Source organism: Balaenoptera physalus (genome assembly GCF_965194825.1).
Source record: "Balaenoptera physalus genome assembly, chromosome: 1".
NCBI classification, from domain to species: domain Eukaryota; kingdom Metazoa; phylum Chordata; class Mammalia; order Artiodactyla; family Balaenopteridae; genus Balaenoptera; species Balaenoptera physalus.
Window position 1 is genome coordinate 145,446,236 of NC_138882.1, and position 25,231 is coordinate 145,471,466.

A 25,231-nucleotide genomic window follows, 5' to 3' on the forward strand; every position below is an offset into this window, starting at 1 on the left:
CTTTAATTTCTTTCATCAGTGTCCTATAATTTTCTGCATACAGGTCTTTTGTCTCCTTAGGTAGGTTTATTCCTAGATATTTTATTCTTTTTGTTGCAGTGGTAAACGGGAGTGTTTTCTTAATTTCACTTTCAAATTTTTCATCATTAGTATATAGGAATGCAAGAGATTTCTGTGCATTAATTTTGTATCCTGCTACTTTACCAAATTCATTGATTAGCTCTAGTAGTTTTCTGGTGGCAGTTTTAGGATTCTGTATGTATAGTATCATGTCATCTGCAAACAGTGACAGCTTTACTTCTTCTTTTCCGATTTGGATTCCTTTTATTTCTTTGTCTTCTCTGATTGCTGTGGCTAACACTTCCAAAACCATGTTGAATAATTGTGAGAGTGGGCAACCTTGTCTTGTTCCTGATCTTAGTGGAAATGGTTTCAGTTTTTCACCATTGAGGACAATGTTGGCTCTGGGTTTGTCATATATGGCCTTTATTATGTTGAGGAAATTTCACTCTATGCCTACTTTCTGCAGGGCTTTTATCATAAATGGGTGTTGAATTTTGTCGAAAGCTTTCTCTGCATCTATTGAGATGATCATATGGTTTTTCTCCTTCAATTTGTTAATATGATGTATCACGTTGATTGATTTGCGTATATTGAAGAATCCTTGCATTCCTGGAATAAACCCCAGTTGATCATGGTGTATAATCCTTTTAATGTGCTGTTGGATTCTGTTTGCTAGTATTTTGTTGAGGATTTTTGCATCTATATTAATCAGTGATATTGGCCTGTAGTTTTCTTTCTTTGTGACATCTTTGTCTGGTTTTGGTATCAGGGTGATGGTGGCCTCGTAGAATGAGTTGGGGAGTGTTCCTCCCTCTGCAATATTTTGGAAGAGTTTGAGAAGAATAGATGTTAGCTCTTCTCTAAATGTTTGATAGAATTCACCTGTGAAGCCATCTGGTCCTGGGCTTTTGTTTGTTGGAAGATTTTTAATCACAGTTTCAATTTCAGTGCTTGTGATTGGTCTGTTCATATTTTCTATTTCTTCCTGGTTCAGTCTCGGTAGGTTGTGCATTTCTAAGAATCCGTCCATTTCTTCCAGGTTGTCCATTTTATTGGCATAGAGTTGCTTGTAGTAATCTCTCATGATCGTTTGTATTTCTGGAGTGTCAGTGGTTACGTCTCCTTTTTCATTTCTAATTCTATTGATTTGAGTCTTCTCCCTTTTTCTCTTGATGAGTCTGGCTAATGGTTTATCAATTTTGTTTATCTTCTCAAAGAACCAGCTTTTAGTTTCATTGATTTTTGCTATTGTTTCCTTCATTTCTTTTTCATTTATTTCTGATCTGATCTTTATGATTTCTTTCCTTCTGCTAGCTTTGGGGTTTTTTTGCTCTTCTTTCTCTAATTGCTTTAGGTGCAAGGTTAGGTTGTTTATTTGAGATGTTTCCTGTTTCTTGATGTAGGCTTGTATTGCTATAAACTTCCCTCTTAGCACTGCTTTTGCTGCATCCCATAGGTTTTGGGTCGTCGTGTCTCCATTGTCATTTGTTTCTAGGTATTTTTTGATTTCCCCTTTGATTTCTTCAGTGATCACTTCGTTATTAAGTAGTGTATTGTGTAGCCTCCATGTGTTTGTATTTTTTACAGATCTTTTCCTGTAATTGATATCTAGTCTCATAGCGTTGTGGTCGGAAAAGATACTTGATACGATTTCAATTTTCTTAAATTTACCAAGGCTTGATTTGTGACCCAAGATATGATCTATCCTGGAGAATGTTCCATGTGCTCTTGAGAAAAATGTGTATTCTGTTGTTTTTGGGTGGAATGTCCTATAAATATCAATTAAGTCCATCTTGTTTAATGTATCATTTAAAGCTTGTGTTTCCTTATTTATTTTCACTTTGGATGATCTGTCCATTGGTGAAAGTGGGGTGTTAAAGTCCCCTACTATGATTGTGTTACTGTCGATTTCCCCTTTTATGGCTGTTAGTATTTGCCTTATGTACTGAGGTGCTCCTATGTTGGGTGCATAAATATTTACAATTGTTATATCTTCTTCTTGGATCGATCCCTTGATCATTATATAGTGTCCTTCTTTGTCTCTTGTAATAGTCTTTATTTTAAAATCTATTTTGTCTGATGTGAGAATTGCTACTCCAGCTTTCTTTTGATTTCCATTTGCATGGAATATATTTTTCCATCCCCTCACTTTCAGTCTGTATGTGTGTCTAGGTCTGAAGTGGGTCTCTTGTAGACAGCATATATATGGGTCTTGCTTTTGTATGCATTCAGCCAGTCTGTTTCTTTTGGTGGGAGCATTTAATCCATTTACATTTAAGGTAATTATCGATATGTATGTTCCTATTCCCATTTTCTTAAATATTTTATGTTTGTTATTGTAGGTGTTTTCCTTCTCTTGTGTTTCTTGCCTAGAGAAGTTCCTTTAGCATTTGTTGTAAAGCTGGTTTGGTGGTGCTGAACTCTCTCAGCTTTTGCTTGTCTGTAAAGGTTTTAATTTCTCCATCAAATCTGAATGAGATCCTTGCTGGGTAGAGTAACCTTGGTTGTAGGTTTTTCTCCTTCATCACTTTAAGTATATCCTGCCACTCCCTTCTGGCTTGCAGAGTTTTTGCTGAAAGATCAGCTGTTAACCTTATGGGGATTCCCTTGTGTGTTATTTGTTGTTTTTCCCTTGCTGCTTTTAATATGTTTTCTTTATATTTAATTTTTGATAGTTTGACTATTATGTGTCTTGGCATGTTTCTCCTTGGATTTATCCTGTATGGGACTCTCTGTGCTTCCTGGACTTGATTAACTATTTCCTTTCCCATATTAGGGAAGTTTTCAACTATAATTTCTTCAAATATTTTCTCAGTCCCTTTCTTTTTCTCTTCTTCTTCTGGGACCCCTATAATTCGAATGTTGGTGCGTTTAATGTTGTCCCAGAGGTCTCTGAGACTGTCCTCAGTTCTTTTCATTCTTTTTTCTTTATTCTGCTCTGCAGTAGTTATTTCCACTATTTTATCTTCCAGCTCACTTATCCGTTCTTCTGCCTCAGTTATTCTGCTATTGATCCCATCTAGAGTATTTTTAATTTCATTTATTGTGTTATTCATCATTGCTTGGTTCCTCTTTAGTTCTTCTACATCCTTGTTAAATGTTTCTTGCGTTTTGTCTCTTCTATTTCCAAGATTTTGGATCATCTTTACTATCATTATTCTGAATTCTTTTTCAGGTAGACTGCCTATTTCCTCTTCATTTGTTAGGTCCGGTGTGTTTTGACCCTGCTCCTTCACCTGCTGTGTGTTTTTTTGTCTTCTCATTTTGCTTATCTTACTGTGTTTGGGGTCTCCTTTTCACAGGCTGCAGGTTCGTAGTTCCCGTTGTTTTTGGTATCTGTCCCCAGTGGCTAAGGTTGGTTCAGTGTGTTGTGTAGGCTTCCTGGTGGAGGGGACTAGTGCCTGTGTTCTGGTGGATGAGGTTGGATCTTGTCTTTCTGGTGGGCACGTCCACGTCTGGTGGTGTGTTTTGGGGTGTCTGTGGCCTTATTTTATTATTTATTATTTATTATTTATTATGATTTTAGGCAGCCTCTCTGCTAATGGATGGGGCTGTGTTCCTGTCTTGCTAGTTGTTTAGCATAGGGTGTCCAGCACTGTAGCTTGCTGGTCATTGAGTGAAGCTGGGTCTTGATGTTGAGAGGGAGACCTCTGAGAGATTTTCGCCATTTGGTATTACGTGGAGCTGGGAGGTCTCTTGTGGACCAGTGTCCTGAAGTTGGCTCTCTCACCTCAGGGGCACAGCCCTGATGCCTGGCTGGAGCACCAAGAGCCTTTCGTCCACACGGCTCAGAATAAAAGGGAGAAAAAAATAGAGAAAGAAAGAGGATAAAATAAAATAAAGCTATTATAATAAAAAATAAGAAAAAAAATTATTAAGAATAAATGTATTCAGAAAAAAATTTTTTTAATTTTTAAAAATAGATTTAGTAATTTTTTATAGTAAAAAATTAAAAAATTAAGAAAAAATTTTTTAAGAAAAAAAATTTTTAATTTTTTAAAATAAAAAATATGAAAAAACTTATTAAAATTTTTTTTAATTTCTAAAATTAGAAAATAAGGAAAAAATTATTAAGAAAACATTTATTAGGAAAAAAAATTTTTTTTTTTGAGTAAAAAAAAAAAAAACACGGACGGTCCTAACCCTAGGACTAATGGTGAAAGCAAAGCTATACAGACAAAAATCTCACCCAGAAGCATACACATATACACTCACAAAAAAAGGAAAAGGGGGAAAATTAATATATCCTGCTCCCAAAGTCCACCTCTTGAATTTGGGATGATTCGTTGTCTATTCAGGTATTCAACAGATGCAGGCACATCAAGTTGTTTGTGGAGATTTAATCCGCTGCTTCTGAGGCTGCTGGGAGAGATTTCCCTTTCTCTTCTTTGTTCGTACAGCTCCCAGGGTTCAGCTTTGGATTTGGACCCGCCTCTGCATGTAGGTCGCCTGAGGGCGTCTGTTCCCCGCCCAGACAGAACGGGGTTAAAGGAGCAGCTGCTTCGGGGGCTCTGGCTCACTCAGGCCGGGTGGGGGGGGGAGGGGCATGGATGTGGGACAAGCCTGCGGACGTTGCAGCAGCCTGAGGCACGCCGTGCGTTCTCCCGGCGAAGTTGTCCCTGGATCACGGGACCCTGGCAGTGGCAAGCTGCACAGGCTCCCGGGAGGGGCTGTGTGGAGAGTGACCTGTGCTCACACACAGGCTTCTTGTTGGCGGCAGCAGCAGCCTTAGCGTCTCCTGCCCGTCTCTGGGGTCCGCGCTGTTAGCCGTGGCTCGCACCCGCCTTTGGTGTCTGCGCTGATAGCCGCGGCTCGCGCCCGTCTCTGGAGTTCGTTTAGGCGGCGCTCTGAATCCCCTCTCCTTGCGCGCCACGAAACAAAGAGGCAGGAAAAAGTCTCTTGCCTCTTCGGCAGCTGCAAACTTTTTCCCGGACTCCCTCCCAGGTAGCACCGAAGCCCGAGCCTCAGCTCCCAGCCCCCGCCCGCCCCGGCGGGTGAGCAGACAAGCCTCTCAGGCTGGTGAGTGCTGGTCCGCACCGCTCCTCTGTGCGGGAATCTCTCCGCTTTGCCCTCCGCACCCCTGTGGCTGCGCTCTCCTCCGTGGCTCTGAAGCTTCCCCCCTCTGCCACCCACAGTCTCTGCCCACAAAGGGGCTTCCTAGTGTGTGGAAACCTTTCCTCCTTCACAGCTCCCTCCCACTGGTGCAGGTCCCATCCCTATTCTTTTGTCTCTGTTATTTCTTTTTTCTTTTATTTCTTTTTTCTTTTGCCCTACCCAAGTACGTGGGGATTTTCTTGCCTTTTGGGAGGTCTAATGTCTTCTGCCAGCGTCCAGTGGGTGTTCTGTAGGAGCAGTTCCACGTGTAGATGTATTTCTACTGTATCTGTGGGAAGGAAGGTGATCTCCGCGTCTTACTCTTCCACCATCTTGCCCCTCCCCCCTGAACAACTTGTTAATTTTTTGAGGTTTGTTTTTCTAAGTCTTTTTTCTTCCTTTCCTCTTTTGTTTTCTTCTCTTGCAATTTGATGACTAACTTTAGTGTTGTGTTGGATTCCTTTTTCTTTTTTCTGTGTATATCGATTGTAGATTTCCGGTTTGTGGTTACTGTATGGTTTTTATATAGCAGTATATAGACAAACAAGATTGTTTTAATTTGCTGTTCTTTTAATTTGTTCTTTCAAATGCATTTCCAATATCCTGCATTTGTGCTCTCCTGTTCTCACAATTGCTGGTTTTGATATCATATTTGTGTGCAGATTGCTTCCTACATTTATTGTATGTTTGCCTTTACCAGTGAGCTTTTCCATTCATAATTTTCTTGTTTCTAGTTATGGACTTTCTTTTCCACCTAGAGAAGTTCCTTTAGCATTTGTTGTATAGCTGGTCTGGTGGCGCTGAATTCTCTTAGCTTTTGCTTGACCTTAAAGCTTTTGATTTCTCTGTTGAATCTGAGTGAGAGCCTTGCTGGGTAGAGTATTCTTGGTTGTAAGATTTTCATTTTCATCAGTTTAAATATATCATGCCACTCCCTTCTGGCCTGCAGAGTGTCTGCTGAGAAATCAGCTGATAACCTTATGGGAGTTCCCTTGTATGTTATTTGTTGCTTTCCCCTTGTTGCTTTTAATATTTTTTCTTTGTCCTTAATTTTTGTCAATTTGATTATTGTGTGTCTTTGTGCTTTCCTCCTTGGGTATATCCTGTCTGGTACTCTCTGCGCTCCCTGGACTTGGGGGACTGTTTCCTTTCCCATGTTAGGTAAGTTTTCATCTATTATCTCTTCCAATATTTTCTCAGGTCCTTTTTCTGTCTCTTCTCCTTCTGGGACCCCTATAATGCAAATGTTGTTGCATTTAATGTTGTCCCAGCTGTCTCTTCTGTCTTCATTTCTTTTCATTCTTTTTTATTTATCTGTTCGGTGTCAGTGATTTCCACCATTCTGTCTTCCTGGTCACTTATCCTATCTTCTGCCTCAGTTATTCTGCTATTAATTCCTTCTAGTGTATTTTCCATTTCAGCTAATGTATTGTTCATCTCTGTTTTTTTTTGTTCTTTAGTTCTTCTAGCTTTTTCTTAAACATTTCCTGTATCTTCTCACTCTGTGCCTCCATTATTTTTCTAAGATCTTGGATACTCTTTACTGTCATTACTCTGAATTCTTTTTCAGGTAGATTGCCTACCTCCACTTCACTTAGGTGTTCTTCTGGGGTTTTATCTTTTTCCTTCATATGTGACATATTCCTCTGCCATCTCATTTTGTCTAACTTTCTGAGATTGTGGTTTCACTTCCACAGGCTGCAGTGTTGTAGTTCTTGCTTCTGCTGTCTGTCCCCTAATAGATGATGCTATCTAAGAGGCTTGTGCAAGCTTCCTGGTGGGAGGGTCTGGTACCTGCCCACTGGTGGGTGGGACTGGGTTTTGTCCCTCTAGTGGGCAGGGCCATGTCATGGGGTATGTTTATCAGGCAGCTCTGTGTTCAGGAAGACTTTAAGTAGCCTGTCTGCTGATGGGTGGGGCTGTGTTCCTGTCCTGTTGGTTTTTTTGGCTGAGGAGTCCCAGCACTAGAGTCTACAGGCTGTTGGGTAAGGCCAGGTGTTGGGGAGAAAATGGCAGCCTCCAAGAGGGCTCACGCCAATGAGTACACCCCAGAGCTACCGCTGCCAGTGTTCTTGTCCCTGCAATGAGCCCCAGCTACCCCCCGCCTCCACAGGAGATCCTCCAATACTAGCAGGTAAGTCTGGCCTAGTCTCTTATGGAATCACCACTTTTTTCCCTGGGTCCTAGTATGCACAAGACCCTGTGTGTTATAATAATTATTATTTATAAATTTAATTTATTTATTTTTGGCTGTGTTGTGTCTTCTTTGCTGTGTGCAGGCTTTCTCTAGTTGCAGTGAGCAGGGGCTACTCTTCATTGCGGTGTGTTGGCTCCTTACTGCAGTGGCGTCTCTTGCTGTGGAGCATGGGCTCTAGGCAGGCGGGCTTCAGTAGTTGTGGCACGTGGGCTCAGTACCTGTGTCTTGTGGGCTCTAGAGCACAGGCTCAGTAGTTGTGGCACATGGGCTTAGTTGCTCTGTGGCCCGTGGGATCTTCCTGGACCAGGGATTGAACCTGTGTCCCTTGTGTTGGCAGACGGATTCTCAACCACTGTGCCACCAGGGAATTCCCTATAATAATTATTATAATAATTTAATTATTATAATATAATTATTATATATAATTATTCTCCAGTTTGTAGGTTGCCCACCTGGGGGTATGATATTTGATTATATCATGAGTCCACCCCTCCTACCCATCTCATTGTGGTTGCTTCTTTATGTCTTTAGTTGTAGAAGATCTTTTCTGGTAGGTTCCAGTCTTTTTCATCAATGGTTGTTCTGCAGTTAGTAGTGATTTTGGTGTGTCCGTGAGAGGAGGTGAGCTCAGGGTCCTTCTACTCTGCCATCATGGCTGCTCTCCCTGCGATCTTTTTTTTTTTTTTAATGTAGGCATTTATTCCGATAAATTTCCCTCTTAGTACTGCTTTGCTGAATCCCATAGTTTCATTGTGTTTTCATTTTAATTTTTCTTGAGATATTTTTAAAATTCTCTTTTTTTATTTCCCATTTGATCCAATGGTTGTTCAAGAGTATGTTGTTTAATTTCTACATATTTGTAAATATTCCCATTTTCTTGATGTTATTGATTTCTAGTTTCATTCTACTGTGGTAAAAAAAATAGCTGGTATGACTTTGATCTTAAATTTACTAAGACTTGTTTTGTTAACTAACTTGTGATCTATCTTGGAGAATGTTCCATGTGTGCCTGCTGTTGGGTGGAAAATTCTGTGTGTATCAGTTAGGTTCATTTGGTCTATAGTATTGTTCAAGTCAGCTGTTTCTTTATTGATTTTCTTTCTGGATGTTCTATGCATTATTGAAAGTGAGACTTATTAAAGTCTCCTACTATTATTGTATTTTTTTCAATTTCCCCTTTCATATCTGTCAGTATTTCCTTTATGTACTTAGGTGCCCTGTTGGGTGCATATATATATTGCACCCAACAATTGTTCTATCTTCTTGTTGAATTGACTCTTTATCATTACATGATGACATTCTTTGTCTCTAGAGACACTTTTTGAGTTAAAGTCTATTTTGTTTGATATATGTATAGCCACTTCTGCTTTCTTTCAATTGCTGTAAGAAAGGGATATATTACATTTCTAACATCCCTTCATTTTCCAGCCTGTCCGCTTCTTTCTTGAAGATAGCGCATAGTCTTGGTTTTTCATCCATTCATTCACTCTATATCTTTTGACTGGGAAGCTTAATCAATTTACATTTAAAATAATTATTTATAGAAAAGGACTTCCTATTACCATTTTGTTAACTGATTTACTTGTCTTATAGTTCTCTTGTCCTTTTTTTTTCTCTCCAACTGTCTTTGTGTTTTGTTGTTGTTGCTATTATTTGTTTTGATTCCTTTCTCCTTTTCTTTCGTGTAACTTCTCTAAGTATTCTCTGTGTGGATAACATGGGGCTTATATAAAATATAGTTGTAACAGTCTATTTAAGGTGATAACAACTCCACTTACAAACAAATCTACACTTTCATCTCTCCTTCCCCATTATATGGTCATGTCACAATATACTTCTATTTATATTGTGTATCCAATAACATAATTTAGTTTTAGTTATTTTTAATACTTTTGTCTTTCAACTTTTTACTAGAATGAAAAATGATTTATCCACCACTGAAATAGTAATATGGAATTCTGTTTTTGTCTGTATATTTACCTTTACTAATGAGTTTCATAACTTCTCATGCTCTTATGTGGCTGTTTAATATCCTTCAACTTTTGTTTAGCTGAGAAAGTATTTTTCTCCCCTTCATTTTTGAAGGACAGCTTTATCAGGTATAGTATTCATGGTTAGCAGGGTTTGTTTATTTTTTTGCAGCATTTTGAATATATCATGCAACTCCCTTCTAGACAGCAAGATTTCTGATGAAAAATCTGCTTATACTCTTACAGGGCTTCCCTTGTATGTAACACGTCACCTTTCTCTTGCTGTTTCAAAATTCTGTCTTTAACTTTTGACAATTTGATTATAATGTGTCTTTTTCATTTTATATTGTATCTTTTGTGCTTCAGGGACCTTGGTGGCTATTTCTTTCCCCAGGTTTGGGAAGTTTTCAGCTATTATTTCTTCGAATAAACTTTCTTCCCCTTTCTCTCTTCTCCTCCTGGGACTCTCATAATGAATATTCTATAAGTCATTTAAGCTATCTTCTCTCTTTCCTTTTTTTTTTTTTTTGCCCCTCTGATTGCCAGTGGCCTTTTAGTTTGTCAGTGCTTTCTTCTGCTTGATCTATTCTGTTCTGAAGCCTATTTAAATTTTTTTCAGTTCAGTTGTATTCTTCAGCTCTGTGATTTCTGCTTGGTACTTTAAAAAATTTCCTCTTTGTTGACATTCTCACTTTGTTCATGCTTTGCTCTCCTGACCTAGGTGAACATCTTTATGACCATTATTCTGAATTCTCTGTCAGGAAAATCACAAATCTCCATTTTATTAGGGTCAGTTTCTGGAGACTTATCTTGTTCTTTTATTCGGAACGTATTTCCTTCTTTCTTCATTTCCCTTGACTCTCTATGTTGGTTTCTGCACATTAAACACCCACCTCTCTCAGTCTTCATGGACTGGCCTCATAGTATAGGAAATAAACCTCACCAATCATCCTGGCCAGAGATCCTGGGTGCCTCTCAAACCTTTGTGCTTGTCCAAACTGCCATCTTTGTTCTTAGTGTCCCCCAGGAGAATAAAGTATGCCAAGCCCTCAATGCCTCAAGAAGGCAAGAAAGAAGCCAGTAGCTCAAATACAGCTAGAAAAGTTGGGGCACTACATGAGTAAACCAATTCCTTTTCTCCTTAGTGAGAAGTTGGAAGCTGGAGTTTATCACTCACTTGCTCTGCAATGAACTTGGGAGAGGAACTGTGGCAAATTTCTACACCCTTATTCAGACCAACCACCCTTTCGAATGGCCTGCTTTGCTCTCTGCTGCCCCCAGGGTCTTAGCAAATGTTGGGTCATGTTAGGTCTCATAGACATGTGGGTTAGAAGCCTGTCCCTTGGGTAGCAGCTGGAAAGTGGGGGGGGGGGGGCTTGATGTGAAGTCCACTTCCTTCTAGAGAGAAGCTGAGGGCTTGATTTTATCACTGTAGCAGGCTGAGGGTAGGAGCTGCAGGAAGTGTCTGCACACCTGTTCAAACTCCCAAGAGACTAGTCATTGCCTGTCCTGTCAGCTCCCAGAGACAGGCAAGTTAGATGCCAGACCCTCAGGCAGCAGCTGCAAAAGTCAGAGCACTAGTATGCAGTCTAACCCTTTCTAAAGAGATGCTGAAAGCTGGGTGTTATTGGAGTGAGCTGAGAGGAGGAGGAGGAGGAGTCATGGGGAGAGCATGCAGGGACATTAAAAATTGTTGCTTTCTCTGTAGACCCTGAGGGAGAAGTACAGGCTAGGACCCATCACCTCCCAGAGACAGGCAAGTAAGACCCTCTGATAGCAGCTGGAAAAATCACGACACTTGTTGTGTAGTTCAACTCCCTCCAGGGAGAAGCTGGAGGCTTGGTTTTTTTCACTGGAGCGAGCTAAGGGGAAAAGCCACAGGCAGTGCCCACATGCCCACTTAAGCTCTGAGAGGACTAATAATTGCCTACCCCATTATCTACCAGATGCAGGCTAGTTAGAAGGCAAATCCTCAGGCAGCAGCTGGAAAAGTCAGACTGCCAGATGTGCAGTCAAACCCTTTCCAGGGAGCAGCTGGGAGCTGAACTTTATTGCCTGCTCACTCAGCTCCTAGCCAAGGGGAACGAGCTGGGCAGGTGCTTGTACAAGGTCAAAACTGCCTTATAGTTCCTTGAGGTCCCAGGGAACTAGCAAATGCCAGGACCTATCAATCAGCTTCCAGAGATGGGTGAGTTAGAAGCTAGTCCTTCAGGTAGCAGCCATAAAAATTGTGATGCTAGATGTTTGGCCCAAAGCCTTCATTCCTCAGGTTGAAGAAGGTAGTTGAGGGTTTCCTCCCATTTGCCAATTGCATGGCACATTGCTGGGGTGGGGTTTATGGTGAGAGGGTATCAGCATTTCCTACCTTTTTCAATGTGGGTATTTTCTTAGTCACCCAGTGTGTAGGAGTCTTTCTAGTTTCTGGATTTTTCTCAGAAGTACTGATACATGTGAAGCAGTTTATTGAGTCTATGGGTGGAAGATCTTTTGCCTATTCAGATATTCCTTCCAATGCACCCCCTGATCTCTTCAGAGCATCTTGAGACTGGATTTCTAAAGAAAACACTGTGTCCATCAGCAATTCTAGTGCAGCTAGTACATATTTACTAACTAACTGTGTGGAAGATACTGTGCTGAGTGTTGTGAGGGAAGCAGAGATGAACCAAATAAGGCCAGTGACCTCAAGAAACAGTGTAGCGAGACAGACACATTAAAAAAACAAAGGTAGAGCACATTAAGGTTGCTAAGACAAAGACTTTGAAAGTTTTAGAAAAATGGATCTCTCATCTTTTTTGAGAAATCCCGGAAGAATTTATGGGGTTCTATTGCTAAAGGAAAAAGGGGAGAAAGAATGGATATAGTCACAGTCTTTGCCAAAAAAACCCAGAAACATTCTGGATTCCATGATAATGCAAATTGGAGACATAAAAGAGCACACCAAAAAAAATCATGTTTACACATCTTATCATTCACCAAAAAAAAAAAAAAAAAAAAAATGAAAAAAATTAGAATTATTTTTTCTTTACCAATCTAAATATTTAAGTCCTTTATTTAAAGCAACAAATAAATGTGCACTTGTACCCACTAAAAATTCATCATATCAGACACAGAATCAGAAAGTTTATTTACTTTAAAACATTTGACAAGTATTGTTATTGGACAATCATTTATTTAAAATAATATACTAAATACAAAAATAAATCAAGTATTGCTTCTATTTTTCAAGTGTCAAAGTCTTTGCCATAGAAAATAGAAAGAACCTTTTATAAACTAAAAATTACATTTAAGCTCCATCAAGTTTAATAACTGCACACGATTTCCTTTTATGTTTGTGCTTTACAAATTTCCATACTACTTCTTTGCAAGGTACAGGTTCACAACAAGAATGTATGCATACAACCATATACACACATTTTTACATAGGAATGTTTCTCATTAAATATACATATAGAGAACCTAACACATAGTACTGTGGCCTAAAAGCCAACCCACTGGGCCACATGTGCCACTATACAGCAACAGGTGTAGATGCAGAAGCATTATTTGACATTCAAATGAGCACTCCAGTTATCATCAAAGATGATGACATCTGAGTAAGGGCTACTCAGTTTATGTTTCTAGACAAGACATTAATTCTTAATCATCTATATTAAGTCATTAGTTCAACAGCCTTATTCATTAAAAAAAAATAGAGTGAACTTCAAATATTTCACAATACATTAAGTTAAGCTGAGGATAAACATCATTGTCATATGTATACACACTTTTATTTTAAAAAGGTAAAGGAATATTTATTAATCTTAGAGCAAATACTCAAAATTAAAGATCATTCCCAAATTGGTCTGTGGTTTTACTTTATAATCACTGGGACATTCAATTCCTTATCAGAGAGATAAATGCTGAATTTCTCTTCCCTGGTATACGCACTCAAGCCTCACAACACAGACATGTATAAATCATGGTTCAAGATGAATATTTATAATGCTTTACCACCCACAGGGTGTCAATCTCACTGCATTAACCAGATGTGGAAAAGACTCTCACGTCTGATCAGTTCCTGAATTTCCATATGATTAATCACAATAATACAGAACTTTAAATTACATTAGTAATTTATTAGTATAAATACATATTGAGCATTTAAAATTCTACCAACTAGAAAAGTGATAAATCACAAAATTTGCTTTTTCTCTATTTAGGAAAAAGAATCTAGCCTTACATCCTTATTCAGAAATTGCATGAATTTTTCAGAAATTCCAAATATAATGATTGAAAATTTATAAGCAATTGAACTGTGAAAATACTAATTTATTGAAATTGATGTTTTACAATAAATTTCATTAAAAGGGAGCTTGAAGAGCTTGTGAAATCTCAATTATAAGCAAGTAGTAAACACCAAAGGAGCAGATGTCTTACATTGACCAAAATGTACTAAAATGCTATAATATTTAGAAAATTTTAATTAGCATGCTAAAATATTTTCAAAGGCTTATTTCATTTCACTAAAAGTCACAGGCAAGCAGAGACTACAATAATATAGGAAAATGAAATCCAACAATATAATTGTACCAGTAAAGAACACCAAAATCTAAGAGGTAGTCAAAAGAAGTAACCCTGATAAAATATCCTGACAGATGCTCCCTAATCTCAGAGACCCAAATATAGTATGAAATTCTTATATTTTCAGTGATTAGAAAACATTTATTGGTATGGAATCTAAAAACCAAGTATCTAAATGAATAATACTGTAACTGGAACAATACTCATATTTGCAAGAAAAAAAAAAAAAAACTAAGAATAAAATCTAGAACAGATGTCTACAGCCTGCGGGCCAAATCTGGCCTACTGCCAGTTTCTGCAAACAAAGTTTTACTGAAATATAACTACACCCATTTAATTTACATATTGTGTATGGCTGCTGCTTTTATACTTACAGCTGAGTCGAGTACTTGCAATAGATCATATGGCCCACAAAAACCTAAAATACTTACTAAAACATTGACCATCTGTCCCTTTACAGAAAGTTCACTGACCCGTGGTCTAGACATATGCTGATAGGTATGTAGTTCTGAATAGCACTGGAAAGATTATGTCACAACATAAGGTATTCAACCATAAGGAATGTAAGATACTAGTTACATCATAATTCAATTACTTTTCATATCTGAAATCGTCCTAACATTTTTCTTTTTTTCATTTTTGTGGTCTAACATCAATGAGTGTTTCCAAGTTATTATAAAAGGATTTAGTACTACACTGTCCAAGAAGATTCTGCAATGACGAAAGTATTTTATATCTGCACTGTCCAATACTGTAGCCACTAGCCACATATGGCTATTGACCATCTGAAATGTGGCTAGTGCAACCAAAGAACTGAATTTTTAATTTTAATTAATTTAAATTGCCAATGTGACTTTTGGCTACATTATTGGACAGCACAGATTTAACTAAACTAAATTAAAATTCCAAAGTGTGACTCTTAAAAATGACCAAAAATAACAGAGTAATGCCTTTGAAAAAAAGAGCTTTGGGCAGAAATGAACTGAATACCATAAACTCAAACCAAGACAAATTCCTTAATTAGTAAGCAAGATAAAACTGATTCCAAATTGTTCCTCTACTTCACTATCTCTCTTCAGTGAAGAGGCAAAACTACTAATGCATCTTTTTTTTTTTAGCAGAAACCCTGATAATTTTATGCTTAAAAGTAATAATAATTGTAATCTTCATTAATTATATTAAAATAGTGTGAGCATTTCACACGAAGTATATTTTTTAGCTTGCTTCCCATCAGAAAGTCATCTCTTAAAGTCAGTTCATTTCTATACCCTTAACATTTCAACCATGCGGTACAGAAACCTTAGTTTATAGTAGGTACATATGAGAACTGTGACCTCTTCTAAATCTGCAAAATTGCCAAGTAGTCACTTCTACTATGGAGAAGTCATTTTAACAGTCCAATCTTCCAAATGTTATATATTCCATTACATGATAAAATATACCCATTCAGTGACAGAATTAGAGGACAGAGGTAACGCCTTGTGTAGGTCAAGTCAAAAAATATAACTCTTGTATAGTTCTCCACATGCCTACCTTGCAACTATTTTTTTTTATATGTACCAAAACAATAAAATAGATGTATTTTTAGATTACATATTACCGATTACACATTGCAAATTAGTTACTGGTACAACTGAAAACATTAAACTAAAATATACAAAGTCAATTTGAAATAATATAATACTCTCAAAAGACAAATGTTTGAGATTTTTGCCTTATTATATCTTCCAATTATTCACATGTGCTTCCCCAGATAGCTAATTTCACATTCTGTTTTCAAAATCAGCTGGCAAGACTAATTTTATGCATTTTGATTTTAAAATCGCTGATATCCAGAATCATACACTTCTTTTCCAACCTGGTAGTTAGCTGAAAGATACAAAATATTTTAAGGGCACTTCTGTTTATGTGTTCTTTTGCAGTTTAATCAGATGTCGTAGCAGGAACTTTAACAGAGAGATTTCTTCTGGTGCTGGTGATGTGCCGCTGCTGTGCTAGGAAAGACCGGGCAGGAGCACAAGCCCCTGTGTCTTTGTAAGCACCACTGCCGCTCACGAGTCTAGATTCCATCCCTAATTTCTGGAATGCTAGACTCTGAACAAAAATAAACAAACAACATGACTATGTAGAGTTTGCAAAGTGCTTTCCACATATACAAAGTCATTTAATCCTCAAAACAATTCTATAAAGCTGGTGTTTTCCTCATTGTTATAGAAAAATTAAGGGTTCAGGAGCTACACTGCACGTGATACTGCCAGTAAGAAAGGAGAAAACAAAGGCATAAATCCCTGTTTCTCTATTTTGACCCATTAAATGTGAAATTGTTAAAAACAGTAGCTTAAAATCATGCTCTAGAATTAAGCTTAATTATAACAATAGAAAAAAGTCCCAAGGCAAATTTTTGTGTTGGGGCCATTACTCCAGCCATTATGAGCAGACACAGCACAAGAGAAAAGCTTAGGATCAATGGTTCTTGAAGTGTGGTCCCTGGATTAACGTTTGCACAACTGGGAATTTAAAAGTGCAAATTATACCTGTGGATTCTACCCAGACCTACTGAATAAGAAGCTCTGCAGGTTAAGTCCAATAGTTTGTGTTTTAACAAGTCTTCTGATGCATGCTAAAGTTTGAGAATCACAGAATAGTTCAAATTTACTATGGTCTAGCTATGTATCAGTATGTGACAAATTATTGTAGTTGTGGCTATTGGGTTTCTTACTAAGGGAAGAAGTCACTACTCCTCTCTCACTAGATCACATAAAGTGATCTTACTGAACTTAGCTTCACTGGTAACTAGTACAATAGACAACAATATTGTAAATGCTCAAAATGTATGGGTTGAAAAATGATTAAATAATGCATTATTTGGCTCTCATATCTTTGATGATTTATATATATCAAGAGGCCACAGAACAACAAGGAAAATAATACATTGTCCCCAGTCTTAACCAGGACGGCTAACCCATGAAGGAGGGTTCTGGGGACACCTCACACGATCTCTTTCAAGGCCTTGCTACATTAAGCCAGACCTCACCAAACAGAGAAGGGAGGGAGAAAACACAGACAGAAAGGATGATGACATGGAAGAAAAAGGCATGTTTGAGGATGGAGAACCAGTTCTTCACGGTGAAGCACAGGCTTCACGTGTGGAGAGTCTATAAGCTGATATTCTCTCATACTACATAAATGGCAGCTAAGGTGGATAATGGCTGTGTTATTATCTATGCTAGCTGATTAGAATACTCAAAAGAACCATATACATCAGGAAATGCTACTCTTGAAAACACCCCACCATACTAAGGGTGACAAAATAAAATATATCAAATTATTTTATACTATTTTCTCCATGTTAGGACAGATAGACAACTCTTAAAGAGCAGTGTCTGGATTAAAAAAAAGAAAATACAACAAAGGACACACTGAGAGGCTTTAGGGATGTTAAAATGCACGCTGAGTACTAGAAGCACTTAATTTTGCATTATACAGATATTTGTATTTCAACAGAAACCCTTTATGAAGCACAAATTAAATGTTTTGGCTCAAGGCGATTTTAAAAATGTTTAAGAACTGTATGAGTGCTTCATGTGCATTAACTTAAAGGTTGGTGAGTCATGAAATCAATTTAGTGGTTTTGAAAAAGTCAAAATCAACTAAAAATATTAAAATATAAAGTAAATTTGGATTATGACCAACATTTTAAAAAAAACCAAGAGAATATAACAGAAAACACCTGAGTGCAACACACACAGTCAAGGTAACTTTGTTCAGTTATACATAAACATGAACACATACTAATTTGCGGTATAAAGTATATTTCCTTCTGTGGTTCATGGTCAAAATGTTTGATAAACACTGTTCTAAACATTGATTCACTGGCTAAATTTCAACTCACCTTATTATACCAGGCAGACACAATGAGTTTTTCTTCATAATCACGGAATTTTGCTACTTTACATTCACTCTGGAAAAAGATATGAGGACTATTAAAATCCCAAAAATAAACCCAAATTACTGAAAATGGAATATTTTTTTCACTATGCCCATGATCAAGAGAATGTGAAGAATGCATTGTGAGGCACAGAAAGTATACAAATTGTAAAGTTGAATCATGGGAAATGCAGTCCCAGCACCTTTAGGAAAGAATAAGATTGTGACTAATAAATCTTTATTTTAGGAATTGTACTGGTAGAACAGATATTAAACAATAACAAACAAGAAAACGAGTGATTCTTATGCTACTGTCCCCTATATCTAGAGAAAAAAAGTAACAACTGGCTTAGGTGACAAAACAAAGAGAGTCAAAACTAAGGAGAAAAAGGATGTAGGGAAAAATACCCCAGAAAATCCTTTAAAATTTCCTGTAAAGCTTAGCACAAATTGTTCTCTCTCAGTCCTTGGTGACTGTATGCTAGACTGCCCAGGGCCCTATCTGCGTGCCATCCTAGAGACTGACGTTCATTTCTTAATTACTCTAATAAAGCTGATTTTGTACATGTTGTGGAGCGCCAGATATAGGTGGCATCTAAAACATTTGAATGTTCCTACAGCAAGATGCTCATGGTACGAAAAGCATACAGGAAACAAAGGAGGTAAGATGCCCATCTTCTCGCTCACATCCACTCCAGACAGAGACTGCCCGAGAAGGATGCAGACAGAATAACGTCTGCTATAAACATTAGTTTTCTCCTTTTTACTTTTTGCAGTGTGTGTACAGATAAATACACATAAATTAAAGGCCCATATGCTGTGACTTAACTGAAGATTTTCCTCAGAGCCCTATATTAGAGGCACCATTTTGTCATCACACTTGTAAGGGAGCTACATTTCAAGTATCAGCATTGGTGCACATTCTCATTGGCTTTCACTGGGAAGTGAATATTCAAAGCAACTTAGAGTTCATAGGTTATTCAGTTCAAGTCCCATTATGTTACAGATGAGGAGACTGAGGACCAGAGAGGAGGAGTGATAACTTTAAGACAAGTTAACAGTAAAGCTGTAACCTTGGCTTCTGATTTATGTGGTATTTAATGCTGGGGGTACAGAGATATGATACAGCCTCTGCCCTCAAGACACTGACACATGCCATAAAGAAAAATGCTATTGTGGGATGAATTCATGAGTTCAAAGTACATGGAGTCACTATAAAGAGACAACTAACTTTGCCTAAGATATACAAGGAGAGCTTTATAAATGGGAGATATTGGAGCTGGATCCTGAAGAATGAATAGTATTTCTTCACAGAGACACTTCTATCTGGTGCTTTTTTACAACACTTGACGTGGCCTGGACAAACACTTACAGCAAGTGCACCCTAAGGCTGGTGTGTACTCTGTATATGAAAGTCTTTAAAGCTTTAAATAAATTATTTCCACCACAGTCTCTATCTACTGGCTCAGAAATAATATGAAGAAAATGGTAAATGAATATAGTGTATTTCCCTGCAACATAACCTTCCTAGTTGATTTACTGGGAGAAGAAAAGTAAAGAAGAATCTGGTTAACTGAGTATAGTACCTTTTTAAAAAGGTGAGTTTTGTTTTTTTTTTTAAATGAACTCTCATCCACACAATATTAAAAGGAGCATGATGGCAGGACTCTACTAGAAAGAAGGGCTATCTATATGATTGGCTGTTACAGAGGGAGAGACATACAATGCAGCAAGATACATAAACTTGTAGAGGCCCATCTTGTGGGCTTGTGAGATGCTTTGTAATAAGCATACTGCGTGCTAAAACATGACGCTCCTAACTTCTAAATTCTTGTGAAATTTGATCATTAATGGCAAATACTGACAGCAGTTAATTATATATTGACAGAATAATTAAGAGGAGATAAATGAATATGGAAGTTTTACCTCCAGAATCTCAATTCTTCTCTCTTTCTCTGCCAACTGCTTTCTAAGTAGCATTATTTCAGCTGATGCTGGATTTAATTTGGGGTCTAAAGTTTTTATTACCTGTTTAAAGGGAAAAAACAAATCTCTTATGTTCACTTTATCTTGTCAAATACTAAAATAAGAACACAGTGTGTAAAATCTGTGTAAAGTGGAACATTATCCAGAAAGTGATCCAGGAACTATAACTTGTTTTACATTCTAATTTGAGTAACAAAAATAACATTCTACAGACTAGAAATGGTATAAAAATTCAGTACAAAAATGGGAAGATACGCATCCCCAAATCAAATTTCCTTCTCCAGGCTCAGTACTCAGAAATAGTTACTTAGCCTTATCAAGCTTTGAGCACTGAGGTCTTGAAATAACGCTTTTTTACCTTTAACTTGAATCAGATAAATTAAAACATTTTTTTAAATTAATTAAAATGAATTCAATAGTTATATGGGAACTTGCTAACTGTACAAAGTAGGAGTAACTAACACACAAAAAAATTCTTAGCAACAATCTTTTACTACTATTATCTAGTTAGATGTAATTCAATATATAAGATAAATATAATAGACATTGATGATTTTGTCTGTAAATTCTAGAGTATTCAATCATATCCATGTAAATTACCAAATGTAAGCAAAAACAAAGTTTGATCAGAATGTTGTTCAGAGACTGAACTAAACTATGCAGTCAGCAGTATGGTAGCAAATCAACTCAGAAATATTAGGTATAAATTATAAGCAAAACAAGTTTACAATAATAAGGTCATCTGTATCACCTAATTACAAATCTATTTTAAAAGATTTAAAATTTAATAACAAGAAAATTTCATCTATGTTTATAGAGGTAAAGAAAAAAGACTAGAAAGTAATATCCCTGAACATTACTGTGGTTCATTGAAAACGATTCACTGCTAAACGTGGCAGGCACTGTGGCAGATGGGGCTGCAGCAGTTTACCAGAGTCAGGGCAACTGACTCTTATGAAGTACCTCCCCTTATGAAGTACACATTGTAAAAGCAGACACATTAGTTTTTAAATCATAATTTAATTACAAAGAACACATAAAAATTGGTTGCCTCTAAGTGATAGAAAGTATGGTTGTGACTTTTCTATATTTTCTGAGCTTTCTATCATGTACGTATGTTACTATTTTAACCTCTCCCCTGAAATAGCGTAAGGGTAAAAAATGAAATCATGTTTACCAAAAAAGCAACTATTTTTTAAATGATAATATTTGATGATGGCAAGAATACAGTATTCATTGTCATTGCTTTGTCTAATTAGTTATAATACTTTTAGAATATCATGTAGAAATACATGTCAAGCATCTTAAAAATGTTCTTATCCTTTGACCCAAAAACTTTGTTTGGCATTAACCTAGGAACAAGATTAACATAATAAACCAAAATAAGGGGAAACTTTCTGTATAAATATATTTCCCATAGCCTTATTTCTAGGAGCAAAAAAGAAAGACATGGAAACAAACTGTTTCCAACAATAGGATGTTGACTAAGTAAACAATGATATATCTACTCAACTGAAAGAATATTATGTAGCTAACTCTTTAATTTTGCAGTCTGCTCCATACACAAGTGTATTGTTTGCTGCTGTATTCCCAGTGCTTACCATAACAGGTGCTCGATAAATATGAAGCTACATTTATATAACATGAGGACATTAAGTTTAAAAATACAAATCGCACGATCAAAATCATACGTGATACGATCATACAAATTGTGTGTGTGGGTGTGTTATGGTAAACAATCACGGAGATAATAGGCACTGAAAAAAATGCACTGTTAACAGCAGTTGTCTCTGGGAACCTTTCAATAAATTTTCTACTGAAAGCATTTACACACTTGTAACAGAGACACTGAACTGTGGCAGACTGCCCCGATGTTTAGCAAGTCGGCCTCCTGAAGTTGGGTGCAGCCACGTGCCTGAGTTCTGCCCACTGAAATGCAAGGGAAGAGATTTACGTATGCCCCATACGATCTCGGCTGTCTTCCCTCCTCTGCAGCTAGACAACGTCGAGTAAATCTGAGAACCCCTTAGTGAAGAAGGCTGACCCTTCGTCAGTCAGTCGGGGGCTCTGAATGACTGCATAGGGTATGGCCCCTCCCACGCTGACCACTGAACTTCGTGTGATCAAGAAGGGAACTTCTATCCTGCTAAGCCTTGAGATCTTGGGGCATACCTGTTGCTGCAGGTACTATTTACACCTTAATAAATAAAAAACTTAAACATAAAAAGGGAAGACATGTTAGCAGTATTTTAAGGCTCTGTCATAAAATTCTCTTCCTTTATTCAGTAACTAGAAAAGGGCACATTAACATTCTCTGAGAATACTTACAGTTAATTAGGAAAATATATTCATGGAAATAAAAGATTTTATGAGAACAGTACTTACAGATATTGAAGAAAAAGTATGAAATAAGGAAAAGAATAATTAGTCTGGTGAACATTTAGACTGATCTTTAACTGTCTAATACAGACTTAATGCTAAAACAATTTAAACAAGTTTGCAAAGCTCAATTTTCACAAAGGCAAATGTTCACTGTAAGAGCTAAAGATTACATACCTTACAGTAGTCAGTTTCTCTATATGAGGTCACTACAATCAACATTTAACTGTCCCTATGAAGCCATGTGTAGTATTTTCTGATGCTGATGAGTGAGAGGGAAAGAACATGAGGACTGAGGTGGAGACGCACCAAGAACCTGACTGGCAAGGCAGGGTAGTGGGGAGCAAAGCGATGTGACATAGATCCAAGAAGAGGTGGGATAGGCCCAATTAGAACCCAAGTCACAAAGACTAAAACCCTGAAAGATAAGCCACTCACATTTCTTGCTTTCTCTAAGTACATTTTGTATCTTTCCTCCATTGCTTTCATATCTTCATCTTTCTTCTGAAGAGCAGCTTCAAGTTCGTTGATCTTTTGTACTGTTATTGAAAAGAAAATGAAACGAGCAATTTAAAATACTCCCTCTTCACATAAAAAAATTATATTTTCTAAAGACTGATAATGAGAACTTAGAAGAGAAACATTTTATTTCTTCTTTGTAGTCAATTCTTATCTAAAACTTTTGAACTACACCCAATATATCCCCGATCATTTTGTATTATTTTTTCTTAAAAAATATCTCTAATCTGCTTTACTGAATTATTTTTCTCCCTTCTATCAAGTATTTCATTGAGCAAATACACCTTACAATGTAAGCACAACCATCACAAAATAAAGCATTCTTTCTACAAGTTTGAAGTTCATTTTAATCTGATTATAAATTATTTTATTTACACTTCCATAGTATTAATTTTATTATATTTTACAATGTTTGATACTCCTATATATCAATCAGGTCATTTTATTAGATTTACCTTTTTTTTTGCTTTAGGATATGATCATTTATTAATTACTTACATCACTAAAAATTATTATTATTCTTATTTGCGATGTACGTATCTGCATTGCCTGAAGACTTATATACACAGTTCTTGCATCCTTCAACTAAAAAAGTCAAGTCTTTACATAAAGTCTTATCCAGGTTTTTACAAATACCTACCATTCTGGTTTACATCTGGCTGGAGGTCTTCAATGAGCTCTTGTTTCTTCTGTAATTCTTCATGGACCTCCGTTAGTTTTTCCCTAAGTAGTGGAAAGAGCATGGAGCTTTGGAGCCAAACAGACCTAAGAATGAAAACTGGTTTCTGCCACATAACATTTGTGGACTGTGGGCAAGTCACTTTCTGATCCTTAGTTTCTTCATCTGTGAAATGGGAATAATACCTGACAAATATTCTAGGGGTTGGTTATGAGGATGTAAACTGCCTGACACATGGTGGGTGCCAAAAATTTTACAGTTTTCCCCTTGCCACCCTTGCTTCCTAAGAAAGTTAAAGTAAATATTTTATAGGTTAAACATCCCACACTTCCACATAATCTAGTTGTGACAGTTGTCTGCTTTATAAACTCTTCAAATGACACTAGCGATTAAAAAATGTAGGAGACTGGGATCATGAGCAGGTAGGCTGACCCTTTTCCCTTGTTTTTCTTTTCACTTTTGGTGGCAGTGGTGAACAATGAATTGGCATCAGGGTTTTTACTTTTAATAAACAAAATCAGAAAAGGATATTAATAACTTCAGAAGCTTTTAAGACCCTTCCCCTCTCATATTTGAAATGAATATCAGTTTTACTTACATATGAGCTTCCAACTTCTGCTTTAGTTTGCTGGACTATAAAAATTAGAAAAAGTTGCTGTAAGATAACTATTGTGACAAATAAGTTTTCCAGACATTGAAATCTCTTTACCTCCTTTTGAAGGGATACAATATAAAATTATAAATGCTTTAAAAATTTGTATTTCTAATAACATACTTTTAAAAACAGAAGATTTTAGGTATATTCTTACTTCAAAGAAGAAAGGGAAAGAGAATAGGAAATTAAATTAGGAAGAAAGTATAATAGCAGAAAGAAAAATACTTCATATTATTGAATACAATGAAAATAAAATTTGAACTCAAAGGAAAATAGCAAATGCAAGCTGAATGTGATATATTGAGGAGTATCAAACATTTAAACTCCTAAAGAATCATCCATCTAAAACACAAATTTTAAGATTTTAGACCTTCACTAAAGAATAGCCTTAATGAACAAAAATAATTATCTCTATAATAAAACTTTATCATCATAAATGCAAGCACTTTCAATATTAACATCAAAATGAAGCAATTGGATTTTGTTAAAAAATAAAATTTAAAACACAAAATTTCCTCTTTAAAAGAACAAGAATTTAGATTGCAATGCTAGTTCTGTATCATCTACCAAATAGTTTGAAGAGTTTAAAATATATAATCTAAAATGTAATTTGGACACCAATAAATTTTTTTAAAAAGATAAATTTAAAATCCTTAAAACACTGCAATCCAAAATGTACTACCCCAAAATGATCCCATTAAAAAAATTTTTTTAATGTGGCTTAAAAAAATTTGTATTAGAGAGGTTACAATACCGTATATATGCACATATGAGATGCCGCCATGCATGAGACGATTTCTATTTTCCAAGCCCCCAGGGAAAAAAGAGAAAATCACATAAAGCATATAAAAGACAGAAAGGAAACTCAACCCTTTCAAACTTCCTTTTCATCTCTTTATTTACTCTCCCTCATCAATACAAGTATAGTTACCTAACATTCTATCCAATCAATATCTAACACACATCTAGCCCTATCTTTTTTTTTTTTGGAACAGAAAAAGTTTTATGGAAGGGCCAAGCAAGGAGAATGGGCAGCTTATGCTCAAAAAGCCTGAACTCCCTGATGGTTTTCAGGGAAGAGTTTTTATAGGCAAAATTTTGAGGGAGGGCTGCAGGGTGCATGACCTTTCTCTGATTGGTTGGTGGTGAGGTAACAGGGCAGTGCTCTAGAAATCGTGTGCTCAGCCTCAAGTTACCATCCT

The 25,231-nt window shown here is 36.8% G+C and overlaps 2 protein-coding genes across 7 annotated transcripts in view; one reads left to right on the forward strand and one right to left on the reverse strand.

The window, feature by feature from the left end:
• CYP2J2 (cytochrome P450 family 2 subfamily J member 2) overlaps positions 1 to 25,231 on the forward strand; it is a 155,160-nt gene that overhangs the window by 63,970 nt on the left and 65,959 nt on the right. The window lies entirely within an intron of this gene.
• HOOK1 (hook microtubule tethering protein 1) overlaps positions 12,425 to 25,231 on the reverse strand; it is a 105,047-nt gene continuing 92,240 nt past the window's right edge. For 3 of the 5 annotated variants that reach the window (XM_082418158.1, XM_082418159.1, XM_082418161.1), the window contains 6 exons: positions 23,973 to 24,007; positions 23,336 to 23,418; positions 22,615 to 22,715; positions 19,738 to 19,839; positions 17,777 to 17,845; positions 12,425 to 15,978 (listed from right to left, as the gene is read on the reverse strand). In XM_082418158.1, the coding sequence (XP_082274284.1) occupies positions 15,808 to 15,978; positions 17,777 to 17,845; positions 19,738 to 19,839; positions 22,615 to 22,715; positions 23,336 to 23,418; positions 23,973 to 24,007 (561 nt within the window). In that variant the 3' untranslated portion in view covers positions 12,425 to 15,807. The other 2 variants (XM_082418160.1, XM_082418162.1) reach the window with 2 other exon arrangements.